Below are 19,315 nucleotides of genomic sequence, written 5' to 3'. Positions count from 1 at the left end.
TACAAAAACTTCATTAAAGTATCAATTGCCTGGCTAAATAATGCGAACAATGAGTTTATGGACTTTCAACTGCCTGAATGCATTAAACCTCTAATTACTCCATTGCAAGATCTGGACTTTTAAAAAGTACTGTTACTGTAATTTCTCTTCTAACCCTTTAGAGACTTGCTTTAAAAAAAAAAACGGCCGTAATGTTTTCTTTCTTAAATTCGATATGCCTTAAAAGCCTGGTTATAACAAACAATAAATGAAGTAGGCAATCTAATACAATAATAGCAATGATAGCATGTCTACCTTCATCTACGTTGTGAAGAGGGCTTGTCCTAAGCCAAAATGCGGGTGAATCTTGACGAACGGAGATTGTCAAGATCCCTGAAAGGTGCTACCACAAATGCGCGATTCTCGAGCGACAAGCGGCAGGTCTTGCTGCTGCTTGTCACATATCTGGTTTCTGGCGAGACTTAAAATTTTGCATGTCCATAAGTCTGTGCGCATGCTTCCGCCAGTTACCGTGATTGCGTGGCAACTTGGCAGCACCAAGGTCGCCCACATAAATCTGAATTCACTCGTGCTACTTGAGGACAAAGTAATGGTGCTGTTTTGTCATTAAGATCAGCTGTTTGTTTTGATGCTGTTATGCCTGAGACTCCACAGAGAGCCACAAGTCTTTTGATTTCTACCCACCAGATGGTGCCACAACATTTAACGGTGGTGACGTGGAACGCATTTTTACTGAGGACGACATCTTATTAAAACTAGATCTAGCACACTTTGGCTAAAACAATGACCTTGTGGCATGTTTGCACTTTTTTTAACAGGTGTACGATTGTATTTATTCACACGATGAAAACTTGTTGCAGCTACTTTTTACAAAGTTGTGTCCATGTCGTTGCCCTGCACTGCGACGCAACAGCACAACAGGGTCCGTCTGTTGCGTTGCCTGGATATGCCTTATAAGAGTTAAAAAGAAAATACCCTGTATATTTGTTCAGCTGCTCTTGGAATACATGTGCAAATTATGTGAACTATATTTTAAAGTTTGTGCTATATGTAATGAAACATGTTCTAGCGTCATATAGTGTTCACTGAATCTTTGCCTATAATAGGTAAATGAACTGAAGCAAGCTTGATAACATTTTCAGATTATGTAATAATGTCCTGTCCCTCTTACTATTGCTGTTGCAGAACAGCTACATATGAGCTACACATTCATGGCAGTTCCAGCTGCTGTGATGACAACCCGTTTACATAAGGCTATAGAAGAGTTGTAAGATGTTTCTAACAAATGCATCAGTCAAGATGAAGTTTTTCTAAGACTGCAGTCACAATGTGACAAATGTTTACGAGTTTTAGAATTATCATGCCCAAAACCCTAAGCTACACTTGCCTTCTTTAGTACACCTGGCTGATAGCATCTATAAATTGTGGTGCCCCTATTTCTAGTTGGAGCTGTTTTTGATTAGTGACAGTTGCAGTCTTTCTGTTAATCCTGCGGGGGATGCAAAGTTAGGCAAATACCGTAGTTGCTCATGTAAGGCCCACACCCCCACGTTGAAGCGTGAAAGCTTTGTGGGAACATATGTTCAGTGTCGTGCGCATGCTTGCGTGCTGGTTAATTTCCACAAGCGGCTACTAAGTTGCACTAGTTACTGTACTGCCAATGATAAATCATTGAATCTCGCAGCGTTGCAAAGTGTTTCCAACTGTATTGTGGTTGATAGGTCCGGCAGAGCAATTGCTGGCTTTTGCAAGGCTAGGCCTGCCTGCAGTAAGCAACACCTATCCTTCTCCTGCACAGCATAGATCCAGCACACTTTAATGATATTGGCTGTTCTGCATCATGCTTCTGGCCACATTCCATTAGATGATTACAAGTTCCCTCCCCCCCCCCCTTGTGTGCATGAAGAGGGCAGTGTATGGATTTTGAATGCGTGGTGTGTGAAGCTCTTGAGGACCTCGACTGAAACCAAGGTGACTGGAATCTGAGTGAATGGCGCAGAAGACAACCAGCTTTGGGAGGGCATCGATGAGCCAAACTTGAACGGCGAGGGCAGTGAAAGCTGCAAGGACTGAATACAAGGGGTCTTAGTCAGGCACCGGTAGTTATTGTGCATAGCAGTCTGAGGCTTCTGTATGTATCCGTAAGTGTGCCTCGTTCAAGGCCTGCAGCCTGTGAAAAATGAAGTGCAATCCTTACATGAACAAATATGGTATATGGGAGCTAGGGAGCAGTAAGAGCCGATCTGGATGGCGCTATAAGCAGTTCTATCTCCAGCCAAAGACTCTGGATTTCTTTTGTCCTCATGGGAGCACTACTGAAGTTATGAGCATTGATAGTGAAAATAGTAGTTAATTGTCAGCTGGTGATGATCACATATGCATTGAGTTGCGATTGACAGAGTTATAAGTTGAGACTTTAGCTGGCCAGTACCAGGAACGTTGGCCGTAACCCTGCAACACATATGAGAATTACAAATAAAATTTGTAAGAAGGTCAACAGTGCATTCTTTAGGTGAAGCACCTGTCCACAAGTTTCGATAAAAATGATTGTAATATTGTGCACACTCCTTGCCATTCCACCTTTCGTTATTCCCAGTCTTCTATAGCTGCACTGAGCAGTGTTCAAACTTGTAAACCATGTCTCTGCCCTCCCCCCCCCTCTTTTTTTCTGCTGGTGACATTTATGCCTGCACTTGTTATGAGACAAGGAGTAGCGTGAGCATGGACTGTCCACTATTCATTTAAATTTTTGAATTGCTGGTTTGCCACGCTGGACCTTTACTCCTTGCTTGTGTTCTTCGTGTGTGCTCCCTTCTCAATGTAGGTCCAACACAAAGGGCACCTGCATGTTGTATTAAGTGGTCTCGTCCTTGCTACTTCGGATTTTTTCTCACATTTGGCCATACAGGCGCAGTGCATTCCTGGACTTTGAGAGCCCAGAGGTGGCTACTGCACAGCTGGAGCTCCTGCGCAGCATGCAGCTCAAGGGGCAGCCAGTGCAGGTGGAGCCTAGCAGACCCCGGAGCAGTTCCACATACAAGTCGGACCGCCTGCTGTATGTGCGAGGGTTTCCTGATGACAAAGGCATGGATGCCCTTGGGCCGCTGTTTCCCGATGCCTTGCTCATTGACCGCCGTGAAGGGTATGTCACGTTAATGTCGCGCTGCCACAATAGGATTATTCTGTACCGGCTGCACTTTGGCACTTCTCGCAGCCCAGGTGTAACTCATGGCGGGATGTTTCGCATCTGCCGTCAAGGCCGTGAGATGTGGTGCTGGCTAACGCTCCCAGGTTTAGTTCTAGTAGATAAAACATAAATACCCCAGGAAGTGGATGGGAAAACGGCACCGCGGTAGCTCAACTGGTAAGAGCATCGCACTCGTAATGCGAAGACGTGGGTTTGTGCCCCTCCTGCATCCAATTGCTTTTTCATCCACTCTGATTTCCATTAATTTATAATTTCTTTGATTCAGTTAACAAGTACATATAATTTCCCCTATGCGGTCCTTCACGTCTTTGTTTGTTGGCTTCTTATATCATGCGTCTTAACTTACTGAACTTTCTTGAGGCTGTTCTCTGTGTGCGCTAGTGTTCACGTGGGATGTGTTCATTGTTGCTTCTATGCTGCTGCATGCTAAAAAATTGGAAATGGTACATCTCAGTATTATATAGTAGTAGTATATACTCTTCCCTTTTCTCCCTTAGCAAAGTGCTGCTGAGATTCAAGGACCATGAAAGTGCCATAAGTGCCATCAAAGAAGTTATTGCTCATGATGGGACAGACTACAAGTTCAGCTTTGCTGCTGGTAAGTACTGCACTGCATTTAGCGATAACTGCATTGTTCTCCATACGACAGATCCTGAAATGGGAAAACTTGTACAGTTGAATCCTGTTACATTGAAAGTATTTCTAGGTATAATCATTGAATATATTTTTTTATTTCTGCTGCACTTAAAACGTTACGTCCGTGAGTTTTAGCGATACATACACAGACCTAGTCTTTTCTACGCGGTAAACTGAGGAATTGTTGGCAAGGAGAATGGGATACCCAATAATTGAATAAGCTATGCGTGATAAAACCAAAACTAGGGAACTGGATAAGTGAGAAAACAGCACGGTAGAAGGATGTACAGTCGAACCCACTATATCGAACCCGTTTACATCGAATTATTCTATATATCGAACAATTTCTGGTCACGGTATAGTTACGAGTATATATAGCAAAAATTACGCTTACATCGAACAAATATTGCAGTGACTCCCGATATATCGAACGTCAAGCGACGGAATAGTGCCCCCAGAAGTTGGCTTTCCCTCGCGGTAGTGGGGAAACCCGGCGGCGCGGCTCCATCGAACCGCTCTCTCTACCGTGACCGCGCTGCCTCGGGCTGTTCGGGCGAGCCGTCGACACTCCCCCTGTCGTGCATAGTGGAGTCTATTAGGCCACATCCTCCCTCTTTCTCTATCATCTTTCACCTGCCACCCCCTCTCCCCTGACGACGCTTCGCCGTGCTCCCTCACGGGTTACAGAATCAAGCGTCCTTCCTTTCTTTAGATCACTATCTAGCGACACTCCCCAGCAAAAAATGATCCTGGCCCGCCTACAGCGCTTGCTCAGACAGTCAATCAGAGGCTCTTGTGCTCTCTTCGGCTCTTGTGCTGCTTCTCTGGTTTATCGTGTTAGCGCCTTGTGGGCCTTCTCCCGCAGTGTTGCCGTGATGAAGCGGCAGAATTCGCCTTTCGTCGTGAAGCTCGAAATCATAAATCGCGTCGAACGCGATGAGAAGTTGGATGTCCCCGCAGCGTGCAAGATTCCGAGGAGCACTCTCGGCATGATTAGGGCTAAAGTGGCCAGACTCGCAACCCGGTGCCCATGGCGCCCGACGCGTACGCACGGCCGTGTACGAGGGGTTCTTCATACGTGCCGGTTTCCGCGTGCTCGGTGAGGACTAAATTCTGATGAATGCGACGAAGCCGTTGCCGGTGTTGCCGAAGTTTGGAGCGAGCTGTCAAAATTTTCGGGACATTCGAATCAACGGTGGACGAGTTTGTGAGTGCAGATGATGGTGTCACGACCACGGTAGAGCTTGGAAACGAAGACTACATCGCCGACACCGTACCGAGCACAAATGAAAGTAGGCACATTGAGGAAAGCAACTACGGTCCTTTGCCCACATCCTCCGAAGTGATTGGTGCATTCGCATTAGTCCGGCGCTTCTGCGCGAATGCGAAAGGTTGCGGCCTCAGCTGCTCCGACTCCTTAGACAACGTGGGGAAGTGCGTGCGTCGCAGGCAGCGAAATTGCCCAAGCAGAAGAAAATGCAGAACTAATTTATGCCAAACTAAGCTAGTTTCGTTAATAAAGTGATTTTATAAATGACATGTGCTTTTATGACATCCAATTATTTAGCAGGCTTATATCGAATTATGCTCTATATCGAACTCATAGGCGTTTTTTTGCGAGTTCGATATAGCCGGGTTTGACCGTACTTGTTTGCCGATTAAAAATAGGACACACTTAGGGTACTCTCTTACCTCTTGACTGGGGGGATCCTCCTACTTGTAGTAGTAGGTGTGGCAATAATCTCGCAGTCCTCCATGTTCTTTTCAATGCCTTGCAATTGAAGCAGGGAAGAAAAAGTATTTCCCTTCTGTGTATCGTGAAAATATACCTCTTCACCCGGCATTTTTTTTTTAGCAGTGAACCACTTTTTAACCTGAAATTAGTCTGTTTTTAGCTGAAACAGACATTCTGAAAATCATTTGGGCAGGTAAATTTTAGCACGCAATTAACAGCTTTTGTATTCAAGGGCCCTCTTGAAGCTCCAGTGTCACTGTTATGGTTTGTTGAATCATGTCTTTAACGAAACTTAATTACCATAGCCCACATCACTAACTAGTCAGTGTCATTATTTTAGTACCTATATATTTTACGCCATTTAAGCGACAGGTTTTAGGCCCTTTTACTACCATTTCACATCTACCATAAGGAATTCATTATTCACGCCTTCCGCAATTCATCGATAACATTACCATTTGTCATGGCACTCTTTGGCCATACCGGGCCCTTGCGCCAAAAAGACACCACACTTCATCAATTTCTGCTGCACTTCCAAACCATTGACTGGCAATTTTGTTGGGAATGCATTATTGCCTCAGATGCTTTTTGCCTCAGATGAGGAACACAGAGCATGATCGCACGTGGAACATGGTTGAAAATGAGTTTCGGTGTCTGTGTGTGCGACTGCACGACATGGCATCCTGAAAGACTACGCACCATCGGATATTTACAATGCCGATGAGACCAGGCTCTTCTACGAGATGTTGCCCACTAGGACCCTGGATTTTAAGGGGCTGCGCTGCCACGGAGGCAAGCACAGTAAGAAGAGAATAACTGTGCTCCTGTGTGCTAATATGGACGGTTTGTACAAGCAGCCGCTTTTTGTCATTGGAAAAAGTGCCAAATCATGCTGCTTCAAAGGAAATCGGAGCCTTCTCGTGAACTACGTGGCTAATGCTCGGGCGTGGATGACGCGGGCTATTTGCGGAGATTGGGTAGAAGCCTTCAACTGGGACATGGGCAGGCAAGGCGGAAAGGTTTGTCTACTTTTAGACAATTGTTCCGCCCAAGTCATAGAGGACGCCGGAAAATGTGCAGTTAGTTTTTCCCACCCAACTGCACCTCTATCATTCAACCCCTCGAACAAGGGGTCATCCAGAGCGTCAAGCAGGCCTACCGTGAGCGCTTTATTCAAAGGCTGCTTCTGAAGACTCGGTTGGGATGTGAAACAAAAGTGGACCTCTTTATGGGGCTCCAAATGATTGCTGCTTCGTGGTGCGCAACGAGAAGTGCCATAATCTGCAACTGCTTCCACCATGCTGGCTTCACTGGGCAGGCTGCCGAAACTTCAGACTCTGAGAACGAAGGTAGCGATGGAGGCAAGTCGCCATCTGATGAAGTCGCAGCTGCGTGGGCAGCCTTGCAAGAAAGTGGAGATGTGCCCGCCAGTGTACATCCCAACGAGTACATCCTAGCTGACTCCTGCGTGGTGGTGCTCGAAGAATAGACAGACCAAGAAATCCTGAAGAGCGTCTGGGAATACTGTGTTCCGTCGAAGATCACAGCCGCGCATCATGAGCCCGGACCACAGACTACATTGCAGGCCTTGGACACATGCGATACAGTCGGGCGTTGCATCGAGTCCCAGGACGACGATGAGACAATGGCTCTGCTGGTGGCATGCGAGAGTCGCATTATGCCATCGCTTGGCAAGAAGCGCAAACAAGCTAAGCTGACCGATTTTGGCTTGCTTTTTGCATCAGCGAGTCACATGTCACCTATGTATTTGATATTGCAACGAAATTTTTCCTGTGCCCCATCAATTTCATTGTAGTGGGATTCAACTGTAGTTCAATATGGCAATTGCTTTTGGCACAAGGCCTATAAGAATGAGGAGTATGCTGCACTTCAGCATATGTGCACGCACGTATCGTGTGTACACAACGTATATGCGTGGGCGCTCTGCCCATGCATCTGTCACCGTGTGCTGTGACCATATTTTGCATTACGGCAAACAGTATGCAAAAGGCCCTGGCATATGTCCGTAAAATGTATGCAGCAATGTGCCTCATCACAACGGATGTCCGCATGGCATGGAAAGTGCAACCAAATGGTTATGTGAGGGACGTTCTCAGGACAGTTGACACATCCCTAGGATATCGGCCTTAGCAGTGGATGTCGATAGGATATCCATAGGACTCAATTCTTGTCACTGGAGATATGGGTACAGCATTTCACAAATGCGGCACAATTCCATGGTCTGTGTAATCTGTAACTAAATGCTTGCTATACAGGCATCAGAGTATGGGGAAACACACAAGAGCCGCTAGGGCACTGAAGAATATCTGGAATAGTTCTCCACACTAGTGCAATGACAGCATTAATTGGTATGGTAATGGGCACAAGAACAAATAACCTGCATTACAAAAGTCCCGCTGCTTACTTCAGCAAATCCTAGTACCCGTAACAACGAAAGTCAGTTTAAATTAAGTGGTTACATTGTACGATTGTTCTCTCCTTGGTACGCATTTCAACAGCACGTTAAGGGGGACATGAGTTTTAGAGATGGAACAAAACGTGAAAGAAATCAGTATTTTGAAAACGATATTTTCGGAATTTCAAACTATTATTCTACCACTTCGCCAAATTTTGTGCATTCTAAATCAATATTTTAGCCGTAATATCAATTTTGTCTTGCCTATAAAAAAATTTAGTTTTCGCTTGTGCAAATTTCGTTCGCAAACTGAGAAAAATGGCTTCAAAAATAGAGAATTCTGCCATTTCAGTCTTAATGCATGTATGGCCACTAGAATTTGCCTGGAGACTATGTGGTGCCTTTAGTTATGCTTTGTTCAGTAGGATCAGCTTCGAGCTGCCTTTTTTTCCTTTTGCTACATTGAGTTCGAGTACACTGGCCCTTACCATTGGCATTCATTGCTTGGTATGCTTCTCTTGTGTTCCCTTAGGGTAGCCGCTTTCACAAAAGGGTAGTCATTCAGCATCTGTGTGTTGGCGAGCAGCAACGCTTAGACTTGCGCACGCATCACCATGCTGCTGTAGTAACGCAGCCTTTTGGCACAAATGCACTCAAATTTGTCTCACTGTGGTCTATGGAACTTCAGTATTAGTAAGCTCTGCAACTTTCAGGTTGGAGGGAGATCACATTGCATCATTTGCTGGCAGTGAGCTTGAAACTGTCACATTATGGTTACCAGCACACAGTTGGTTGCTCCTTGTTAGCTCTGCTCCTTGCTTTTGTGAAGTGGCCCTGGTTTTCTAAGTGGCTTCATGTCATGAACTTCATAGGTATTTTTCTAAGAAAATAAAAAGCTTTAAAGAAATTGTGGAGAGATCGCAATGCGCAGCCATGTTGACGTTGATTGGAGAAAGTCCATAGATGCGCAGCCAAGTCTGCGCCATTTATGGCTAGAGCTTTGTTAGTTTCATTATTGCTTTGGCAGAGAGCTGGAAAAAGGCTTTAGAACCTTCAGTCATACAGCCTGTTAGATACGGGACCGATTCCTGAGCCTGCTTAGAGTTCACCAGACCACATCGAATCCCGTCACAGCTAATTAGAAGCGCAGAAGCACATCTACCCCGTTCCCGAGGCGCGGCACGTGCAAACGAGTTGACGTCCCCCACCTCGTGCGCCGCAGGTGGAGCTATTCACTGCTTGACTCTTCCCGAAAGTGTAGCGGGAACCTGGCACAGTTCCAGGTAATGCAGGTCCCGAGCAAAGCTGCTTTGCAGCACTGAAACGTCGCCCCCTTCCGCCTATTGTGACGGCGCTTGCAAGCCAGCAAGGCAATACTGCAGAGAGAAGTAAGCACTCGGACAATTGGGGCCCAAGGAGCAATACCGGCGCCGGGTGTGACACAATCGCACGGGCGCCTACCATTGGCCGAAAATGACGACACCTGAGCGGGCTCGCCGATTGGCCGAAAATGGCGTCACCTGAGCGGGCTTGCCGATTGGCCGAACGTGACGTGACTTCGAGACACCGAAGGGCTTAAAAGCCAGAGACCGGGAGCAACAAGGGAGCATTCCTTCATTCATCTCTTTCGAGCGTCTTGCCACGGGCCGCAGCGTCCGAGTTGCTGCCGGCCAGTAATGACTTTATGACTGTTAATTTCTTTGTACTCTCACTGTAAGTAATGTAAATAAACCTCCAGTTTTCATCCCGACGTCCTCCTCAACCTCGGCCAACTCCCGCACCCAACGGCAAGATCCAACAAGCCATGCCATGCTAGGACTATTCTAGCGCCGCAAATGCATTTTGAGAATTGCAGTCACAGGAGGTTTTTGTCATTTTCAAGGCATCACTTATGCATGAATAAACATGAATTTCAGCTTTCCTGCAACACTGATGTAGGTAAGTTTTTGGTCATTTTCTCAAATCAAGGAACTTGAAAATGATTCTTTCAGCCGAAAATTGCACCCTTGCACAGTGCCCTTCCTCAACTCACCAAGAAAAATGAGTTTGTTAGCCCTGGATGTGGTGCATATAAAGGCACTGGTGGACTGATCCCACAAACACTGGGATATAGGACTTCAATCCATGATGTTGCTCCATGTGTACTTAGTCTGGCTGGCCATAACCAATAAAACTGACTGCAGTAGCAGATGCTTAGTGCCAACCTGAATAACTGAATGTAAATGGAATGCAAGTACATTGTGCTCCACACCTTTTGACAATGCAACAATGAATGCTAGCGAATGTAGAAGACTACTATCGTGGTGCCCAGCCACTAGGTCATACTGATGCCACTAGATCATACTGATCTAGTGGCATCTGTTGTAAAAAGACTGAACAAGGAACTTTTCCACTGGTGTTAGCCTTAGTAATCTGAAGGCAGTACTGCTGTTAACCGTACGTCATCGCGCTCCCCCCCCCACAGTGTCACTGACGTACCGGTACGTTCTCTATCGTGCGTTCATAATTTCGCGCCTGAGCGCAAAGCTGGTGCTCCTGGATTGGCCACGCCATCTGTTGACTCTTTCTACAAGTTCGTATATTTGCCCCACCTGTGTTAGTCCATGTATAGAAGAGTACGGTGCGACTGCCACTCCCCACTTTCTCTTTGCTGAGTGGCGCGGTGGCTCCGCGTTCGCTGGATCCTGCGTCGCGCGCGTGTGGTTATGGGTTCAAGGGTTGTTCTGCGATCTCCGCTGGTTTGAAGGTTCTTATTTTTCTTCTGTTGGTGTGCCTGCTATGGCGCGTCAAGTTCAGGCACGCGTGCCGTTGCCTCTCCAAAAAGGGCGACTCGATTGTTGCTTTCGCTCTCTCGCCGCACCCTCGCTTCCGACTTGCAGCAGTAAACGTAAAGCCCTTCGAACTTTGTTTAGCCTTTTTCCATCTCCCTCTGTCTTCTTGATCACGCAACGTCCCATTTCTCTCCGTTGTGCGGGCGACTGAAAGCGCATCCTCCCTGCGCGCGGTTACTTTCGGATGGCTCGGCGCGCGGGACCTTCGTCTGCTCATTGGAGCGGTGGCTGAATTCCGATTCAGAATACGAGCCGAGCTCTGATTCGGACTCGGACAGAGTCGCATGCGAGGAAGAGCGTTCCGCATCGTCAGATTCGAATGTTGAACGGATTTTGTAGTCAGGCTGATGATGATGATGATGATGTTTACTAACAACAGCTGCAGAACACTGAAATGTGCATATTGCATTGACTATGTTATTTGTATACCAATCATAATCAAAAATAAATTGCTATGTTCATTCCCTGCTATGCTCGTTCCCTGAAACCAAGCCGACACTGGGGGTGCGTCACGGCCAGAAAGGTCCGACAGCGAAAGGGTTAACTACTGGCTGGCCAGCCTTCAGTATTCTTGGCCAGTTTTTTGCACCAGTGAATTTAATATTGTGGAGATGGGCCTCAGTGAGGCTTACCAACAAATTATAGTATAGAAAGGGCATGATCATCTTCCACTCTGCTGCACACAAAGGTTGCAGAGTCTCATTGCAACCAGAAGCAGGTTTCATAACCTAATATACATCTCGGCACAATTGTGAGCAAAGGCTCTTGTAACACTGGTTGAGCATGCGTGGCAGTTGCAGTAGGCTCACCAGGTTTACTGAACTTGAGAACTCGCAGGTGAAAAGGGTCAACATGTAACTTGTTGCAGGCCTGTGGAGCCTCTGTCTCAGCAAGGAAGTGCTCAGTGGTTCAGAGCTCGGGTGGGGGAGGGTGCCCAAAAGGTGCTCATAGTGTGGCCATTCAGTGTATGTTCCATTGTCATGTGCTTGCATATGTGAATTGACTAGAATGGAAAAGCATTGTTTGCATGGGGAATGAGAGCTTGTCAAGCTTATTCAGCCTTTGCCTCTCTCCTTACAAGGTTGCGAACATAACTTCTTAAAAAACAGTAACTTGGGGTAGGTGCACTAGCTGTGGTAGGCAGGAACCTGCTTCAACGGCGGTTCCTGGTGATTGCGTTCGGGAAAGGCTGTCAACACATGCCGGCACAAGATGGCATGCAGCTTTGCACCTTAATCCCCACATATGGACCAACTAAGAATATAGCCATGTGCTTTATTAAATAAAAGTGCTAAACAAGACCCATAAGCAAGATTTTGACATGTGAATGCTGAACATGTTAATGTTTGTGTACGTGATGCAGTAATAGGTAGATACATGAGTGGACTTTGAGTTATGGAAATCAGTTACTATATTGAAAACATACTGGCAGCCACTACGAAAGGCTTCAGAAGACAAACTACTGATGCAAATACATTATAAATAGGTGCTCGAAGTTTGCATTTTTTTTTCAGCAGTCACTTCTGTTTACTTCTTACCTTTGTGTAGCGAAACCTATTGAAATCTGGCTCTTGCTAACTTCCTATTTAGCCGCAACCTACTGTAACATCATCTTCATCGCCCATCCAGCAGACATAATTCTTGTGTGGTGTCTCATGTGCAAGCAGAAAAGGTAGTGAAGTAAACCTGAGGCCTGAGTGACAAATCACGGATACATTCCCCACAAACATTTGTGAGCGGCGAAGCATGTCACTAGCAGATGTGCAGTTTTGTGAACCATAAAAAACAAGTATCCTCTATGGCTGCTGCAGGCTGCCCCCTAACTGTGGCGCTGTTGTCTGTGCGACTTTTGCAGGGTTGATCAGTCTCTTCATGCATTTAGTAAAATTCATATTTAGTCAGAAAAAGGGAGTGCAAGATGTCTGAGGTTGGCAATCTCCCTGGGTGTCATGCTAGTGCACTTGGAATACCACTTTGTGGGTGTAGCATGAAGCCTAGGGTTGGCTTTTGCATCATGTAGATGCTTGCAGTCAAGCAGGATGTTCGTGGAAGTAGTCGTTAGTAGCATAGTTATGAATCTGGTGGCGGATAGTATGCTGCATTGTAATGTGCACTGGATTCAGTTATATTGCTGTTCTCGTTGCAGCTCGTCCTAGATGGAACCGCCGGGGTCCGCCCCGAGCAGTGTGGCGTAGGCACCCCCAAGGCAAGTTCATCAAGCATGAGACAAGGCAGGACTGAATTCTGCTCACCCAACTGCCAGCCATTCTCCTTGTTCTAGCAAGTGGTGGAAAGGGAAGGAAGGAAGCACCAAGAAAAGGAAGCCATGTGCAATAATGATGCCAAGGTGATGTTAATGGATTGTCAGAGTCTAGATTGTTGAGAAACATTAAATTTTTTGTTTTTCTTAAGTTATTTTATATTTTTTATTTTGTTTTTATAAGGACAACAAATAAAGAGTGCCTTAGCAGTACAAGGCTGTGTGACGGGCTATCTGGTCTGGGGCGCAAGTCATTGTGCCGGACATAATGCACTGTGTTCTTGTTCTTCAGAATTTGTGGCGCTGTTGCCCTGCGTGGAGAAGAGCAGCTGTGCTGGGATTAACTGGCTTAAGACAGCTGGTTGTGCTTGGTTCATTTATAGGTGTAATTTCAGAGAGGTCATTTGACTACATATGCTACCCATTTTTCAAGGCAATCATTTGCAGAAGCATGCTCACTACAGGATGTTTCCTACCATAGGCGTTGACTGCGGGGGGGCTCTGGGGCCCCCGAGACTCCTCTCCGGACTTTTCCGAAGGGGCTGAGCCCCCCCTCGTGGCGATGTCAAAGCCTACCCCCCCTCCCCCACCCAACATGTCATTGCCAGAGTTTTGCCAACCACATCATTTGAGGATTCGTTCGACTTGCCTCGACCTTTTCACTTAAGGGGGGACGCGGGTTTTAGATCGCGAAAAATGGCCAGAAAACCGATTTTCTGAAAATCACATTTTCAGTTTCTATAACCCTTTTTCTGTGTGATACCCAAATATCATCCCTGTAAACCACCTAGAAGTACTGTAAAAAATTCGTTTCATTAGCGAAGGTGGCGAAAAATCTCGCGGAAATCAAGAACAGCGTTTTTCACGCCACAATATATCCGGAACGGCGCGACCGAGCGCCGCCATCTTGGTCTCGTTGGAAAGCGCATTTCTCCGTCTTCAAATTTGCCGCTTCAGCGATCTCCTCCATACAGAAACAAGCGCACAAAAAGCAAATGATTGAAGGTCGTGCCGGAGTCTGCGATTGGCCGCGCCCGCCACGTGACTCCAGCGCGGTTCGCCATTGGTCCGGCGCTCGCGTCGTCTGCTCGGCTCTTTGCTCCTCGCGAGTTTGGTGTCTCCACTCGCCGTAATCTCGACGTGTCAAAACGGGCACTACGCGGACATCGCAGTAGCGTGGCCGATCCCTACGCTTGTGGACGTTTCAGACTCGCGGCTAAGCATTGCGAGCGTCGGCGACGCGGACTTCGCGACCAAGATTCACGCGCGGAATCCTCGGACATGCGGCTAAGCCTTTCAGCACTCGGTGTTCCGAATTCGTGACAAATTCGTGATCGCGCACGCACTCCTCGGAAACGCGGCTAAACATTTCGCGCATAGGGAGCCTCCGACTCGGCGATCATGCACATCGCGCGCGGACTTCTCGGACCGTCACCTAATCATTTTGTGCATCGGCGCCTCCGACTGCGCGAACCAGCGCATCGAGTGTCGACTCCTCGAGCCCGCGGCTAGGAATTTCGCGCGTCGGCACGTAGGACTGCGCGAATGAGCGCGTCGAGTGTCGACTCCTCGAGCCCGCGACTAGGCATTTCGCGCGTCGGCAATTCGGACTGCGCGAATAAGCGCATCGAGGGTCGAGTCCTCGAGCCCGCGACTAGGCATTTCGCGCGTCGGCACCTTGAACTGCGCAACTAAGCACATCGCGCGTCGGCTCCTTGTATCTGCAGCTATGCATTTCGCACATCGGCACTTCGGACTCGCAACCAAGCACATTGCGCGTTCATTCTATTATCATATTGTCACGATAGCTCGTAACAATATCTATCATACCACCCCTTCATAAAGAGAACCTCATCATGAGCTCTGTTCACTAGGCCCCTTGGGCTGGTACACACCTGGCTGCAGAAGTGATCGAGGCATCATACAAAAGTAAAATTCTGGAAAGCACCTAGCAGCTGCATATCTATCACTGACTCTCTCATCCTAAGTTCCACAGCCACTGTCAGGTGAAGATGACTTGGAAGGCTACTTACACTCGGAGCCTTCATTCAGTAACATCGTTAATTCTACCAAATGAAAAAAAAAGTGCCTCACTGATTGTAATGGAGACTGCTATCAATCAGGCAGCCTGCATGTACAACACTGGAACTATATTCATGCCCACACAGAGTTCTACACTTCGGTTTGAAACCCAGGCAACATGCTCTTTGTAGAGCGTGGTGCCTAATAAAGTTTCTTGTGCTAGTTCAGTGGCCAGTGTGCTATTGTTTTGAGAGTGTGCAGTCACACATTTAGTATGGCCATTCTTACAAAACACAGCTTCAAAATGGTGCCATTTGTATTGCTGTAGATTCACTTCAGCAAAAGCTACATTTGTTTGAAACTTCAAATGCATTTATTTCAGTTCGATGTTTTTGCACACTGTACTCCGCCTTACGGGGGTTTTTTCTGGGTTGTTCTTGGCCAAAAATGACAAGGGTGGTATCATTTTATTCGTATTGAAATAATCTGGGGGGTGATGCTATTTTTATTACTCTTGCGCCGTCATGAAAATTACATTCAGGTATAGTAATCGCTGCTAATTAGAAAAAAATTTTCATAATAAATGCAACATTGTTTTCTTGTCCGCAAAATGCTTCCAAATGAATAAAAATAGCATCACCCCTTACAGTAGGTCTTTAGCAATGGTGTCATGCATTTAGTTTTTGGTTTAGCAAGACGGAATCATCAAAAAGCCCCGTAACGAGTTTGAAATTAATTTGACTTCAGACCTCAATATTTTTTGAACTGCTACAGCTATCAGAAATCTAATTACAGATCTGAAATCAGCATGAGAAATTACCCCAGACAGTGGAGTTTATTAAAGATTCACCCAAAAATAAGAAAAAAAATTTTAAGACCCACCTCCCCCCTTAAAATTTTATTGTCGCTAATAGCTTACTGCATCACTGTTGGCGTGGACGTGCATGGATTTCAATTCATAATTTGCTTTATTTCTGCAAATCCAGACAATTGGAGAACAAGCACATTAGAACTACCAGCGGTGGCTGCCTCATCCGCATTTTCTCACTTGAACACTGTTTTAAATGTCCACTGCAAACACCATGCACATATACAGTATATTTAAATTAATACACAGGGCAAAATTGGATTTAAAAGAGGAGGTAGCCAATTAACAATTATTTCTAAAGCTATGGATAGCTTATGCCTAGAGAATGAATATGTTGCTGTATGTTCACCTCGCTTCAAGATTCTTTGCATGCTTTTTTGACTCTGGAAAAAACATGTAGACTTTAGTGATCCCTTCGGTAGGCTTTTATCAATGGTGTGTGAAATGCATGCGATTGATATGTACGTGTCTCAGTCTCGCTTCTATTTCCAGTAAGCAAAGCTAACTACGCATTAAAAAGCATTTCTAATAATTTATAACATTTATTAGGGATGGAAACATTGTCACTTGCATGCAGAGGTCATAAATATATACAGGGTGTTTCAATTAACTATCGTGCACCAAGATTTAAATAGGGCAATGCATTACTTGAAGAAAACGTACTGCATATTGTTTCCAGTACAGTGGAATAGCTGCCAGTAATTTTTTGTTACCGAGATTAATTAGGTAATAGTATTTATCCAACTCGAGACGTACCATCATAATTATGAAAGAGACATTTGTAGGCACAGCCAAGGGAGATCTAACTGTGGTATATTCAGCGACGTACTGATTGCGTGCTTTTTAAACCCTTCGAAATATGGCGAGTACCATGTGACTGCGCTCCTACCCGCATCATAAGTTAGCACCTTCGAACAGGCTCAGTTAGGCAGAAGGAAATAAAGAAAATCGCCGCCCAAGCACTCCGTACAGAGACTTAACCGGCGAAGCTGAAACATGCAGCCCCGGTGTTTATCAATGGGTTAATCCCGATGGTTCATTAAACCATTAAACGACGGCTTGGTAGGCGGCCGGATCCTCGGTACGCAGTTGCTGCTTGCGCTCGCCTGCACGAGCCTGTTCCCGTGCCCCAGCTGCAGCATTGGGATGGCGTAGACGAGCTCGTTCCCGGTTCTGCTCGCGGCGTTGCTGATCGAAAGCTGCCTGCTCCTCAGGAGTACGTATGACGCGTGGCCTACCCATTTATGTAGCCGGAGAGAAACTACTGCGCGCCCGCTCGGCTGCTACGGAGAGCAACGACGTCACTACTAGTGCAGCCAATTGCGTGCCCTTCGCAAGGGGTTGCGCCGGAGTTTTCAGCGTATGGGCGACAGACTGACGGACGGACGAATCGGCTAGCTATATACAGCTTCGCTGTAACACATCGTGATCGAGCTAGTGCTTATCTGCCGCGCCTCGGCCGAAGTAACGCGACGCGTTTGGTGTTGGAAACAAGCTGTGATCGCTGTTGTCTCAAGGTGCAGATAGCTTTTTTTTTTTTTTTTTTGCCACAAAACCTGTCACCCCAAAAGTGAATTGACAACGCCAGTGCAAATGTTTAAAGGTGCGTTTTGTTTCGTCCCAGTCGTTATGTCTCGCTAAATTTACGCCGGTGCTATGATCGGTCCCATCTTCGATTACACACTGACTGGACAGCATTAGGTGGACGAAATCCTTGAAGGAGCGGTGGATGAGTTTCTCAGCGAAGTCCCGCTATCATGTCTTCCGCTTCTGTGGTATCGGCAAAGTGGGGCACCAGCGCACAGCAGCAGCCAAGCACGAAACCGACTTTTCATGCGCAACAGATTGGAAGGTACGGGCCTGTAAATTGACCGGCCAGGTCACCTGACCTCTCTCCACTCGATTTTTTTTAGGTTATGTGAAATATAGTGCTTACATGATCGAGACGGACGTCATATTAGTTCAAGGCACGGATAACGCATGTCTGCCGTCTAATTCCAGCATCGGTCATCAAGAAAGCCACCGTAGATGTGACAAAGCGGACTCAGTACTGCGTAGCTGCAGAAGACGTATTCGAACTTGTCCTCTAGGCAGCAGCTGGTGTTCAACGGTGCTTACGAATTCGATAAAAAGGGCACACTGATATCTGATGTATTTTTGTTTGTTTTTGTGCAGGCGTCACTATTGCCAATTCGGCTCATTTAGAAGTGCTATATTTACTTTCTTGAACGCATCGATTTTGCCTTTTCTCTACACGTGGGTCGCTTCCCAGTCTGTTTATTTCGCTTTTAATTTTTTCCCATGACCCTGTTCTTGCAGCATGTATACACTCTCGTAAAAAATAAAACCGTCACTTGAATTTGGCTTTGATGCGAAGCAAATTTCTGGCGCGAAATATAGCTGCGCGCGCACTCTGTCGAGGCGGTGCGAGCAAAGCCGGGATTTTGAAACATTCTATGTCTATTACATTGCTTTTCGCGTTTCGTACTCGGTCAGGGTGCCGCTTCGGCCGCATTATCAAGGGCCTTTTGTTATCAATGTGATCAGTCTGCCTTGAGACACAGATAATAAAAAAGACGTAGAGAGGCAGGAATAGCTAGCTACAAAGCCGCAAAACGTGCTGTAGGTGCTCCTTCCGTACAATCATCAAGGTGATGTGCTGTCTCTTCGGGTTTGCGACAGGCAATGCAGTTGTTTTCAATTCGCTTATTTGAGGGCGCTGCTTTATGATGCGGGTGGGAACGCAGTCACGTGATATTTTTCATATTTCGTGAGGTTTGTCTGCCAGTCAGAAAAAATTGCACGCGATTAGACGTAGCTGAAAACACAGCAGTTAGATGTCATTCGGGGTGTGTGGGGGGGGGGGGGGGGGGAGGGGCTGGCGGTGCCTACAAATGCCTTATTGACATTTTGCTAATTAGGACAGTACTCGAATTAGATCATTGCAATTGTCGAATTAAATTTCAGGAACGAAATAAGTACTGGCGGCTGAGGAACACTGTATACAGTTGAGGAACACTGTATAATTCCCCCAGTACCCGACATGAGGCCAAGCCGGGTTTACTCGAAATCAGAATCAACAGCAGTCACGCGCAGGAGCGCTTATAATCGAACTCGCAGAAAAAGAAAAAAAGACGAGAGAGGCTGCAGTTTCATCGGAAAGGCGAAGCACTATTAGTGATAGCGAAGTAGTATACAACTGGACGAAGGAAGATTATATATATATATATATATATATATATATATATAATCTTCCTTCGTCCAGTTGTATACTATATATATACATATATATATATAATGGGTTTAGGAAAGCTGGTTGAGCCCCCGCCGCCGCCCCCC

General features: G+C 46.3%; 1 protein-coding gene across 3 annotated transcripts in view; it reads left to right on the top strand.

Moving 5' to 3' along the window:
- Positions 1-13,302, top strand: part of LOC126547266 (uncharacterized) — a 36,716-nt gene extending 23,414 nt beyond the window's left edge. For all 3 annotated transcript variants that reach the window (XM_050195231.3, XM_050195230.3, XM_050195232.3), the window contains exons 7-9: positions 2,909-3,142; positions 3,706-3,806; positions 12,973-13,302. In XM_050195231.3, coding sequence (XP_050051188.1) covers positions 2,909-3,142; positions 3,706-3,806; positions 12,973-13,067 — 430 coding nt within the window. In that variant the 3' untranslated portion in view covers positions 13,068-13,302. The remainder of the gene's footprint in view (positions 1-2,908; positions 3,143-3,705; positions 3,807-12,972) is intronic.
- The last annotated feature ends 6,013 nt before the right edge of the window (positions 13,303-19,315 follow it).

This window comes from Dermacentor andersoni, chromosome 1 (genome assembly GCF_023375885.2).
Source record: "Dermacentor andersoni chromosome 1, qqDerAnde1_hic_scaffold, whole genome shotgun sequence".
NCBI classification, from domain to species: Eukaryota; Metazoa; Arthropoda; class Arachnida; order Ixodida; family Ixodidae; genus Dermacentor; species Dermacentor andersoni.
The sequence above is the reverse complement of the archived record's forward strand: the minus strand, read 5'-3'. Positions and strand labels throughout refer to the sequence as shown.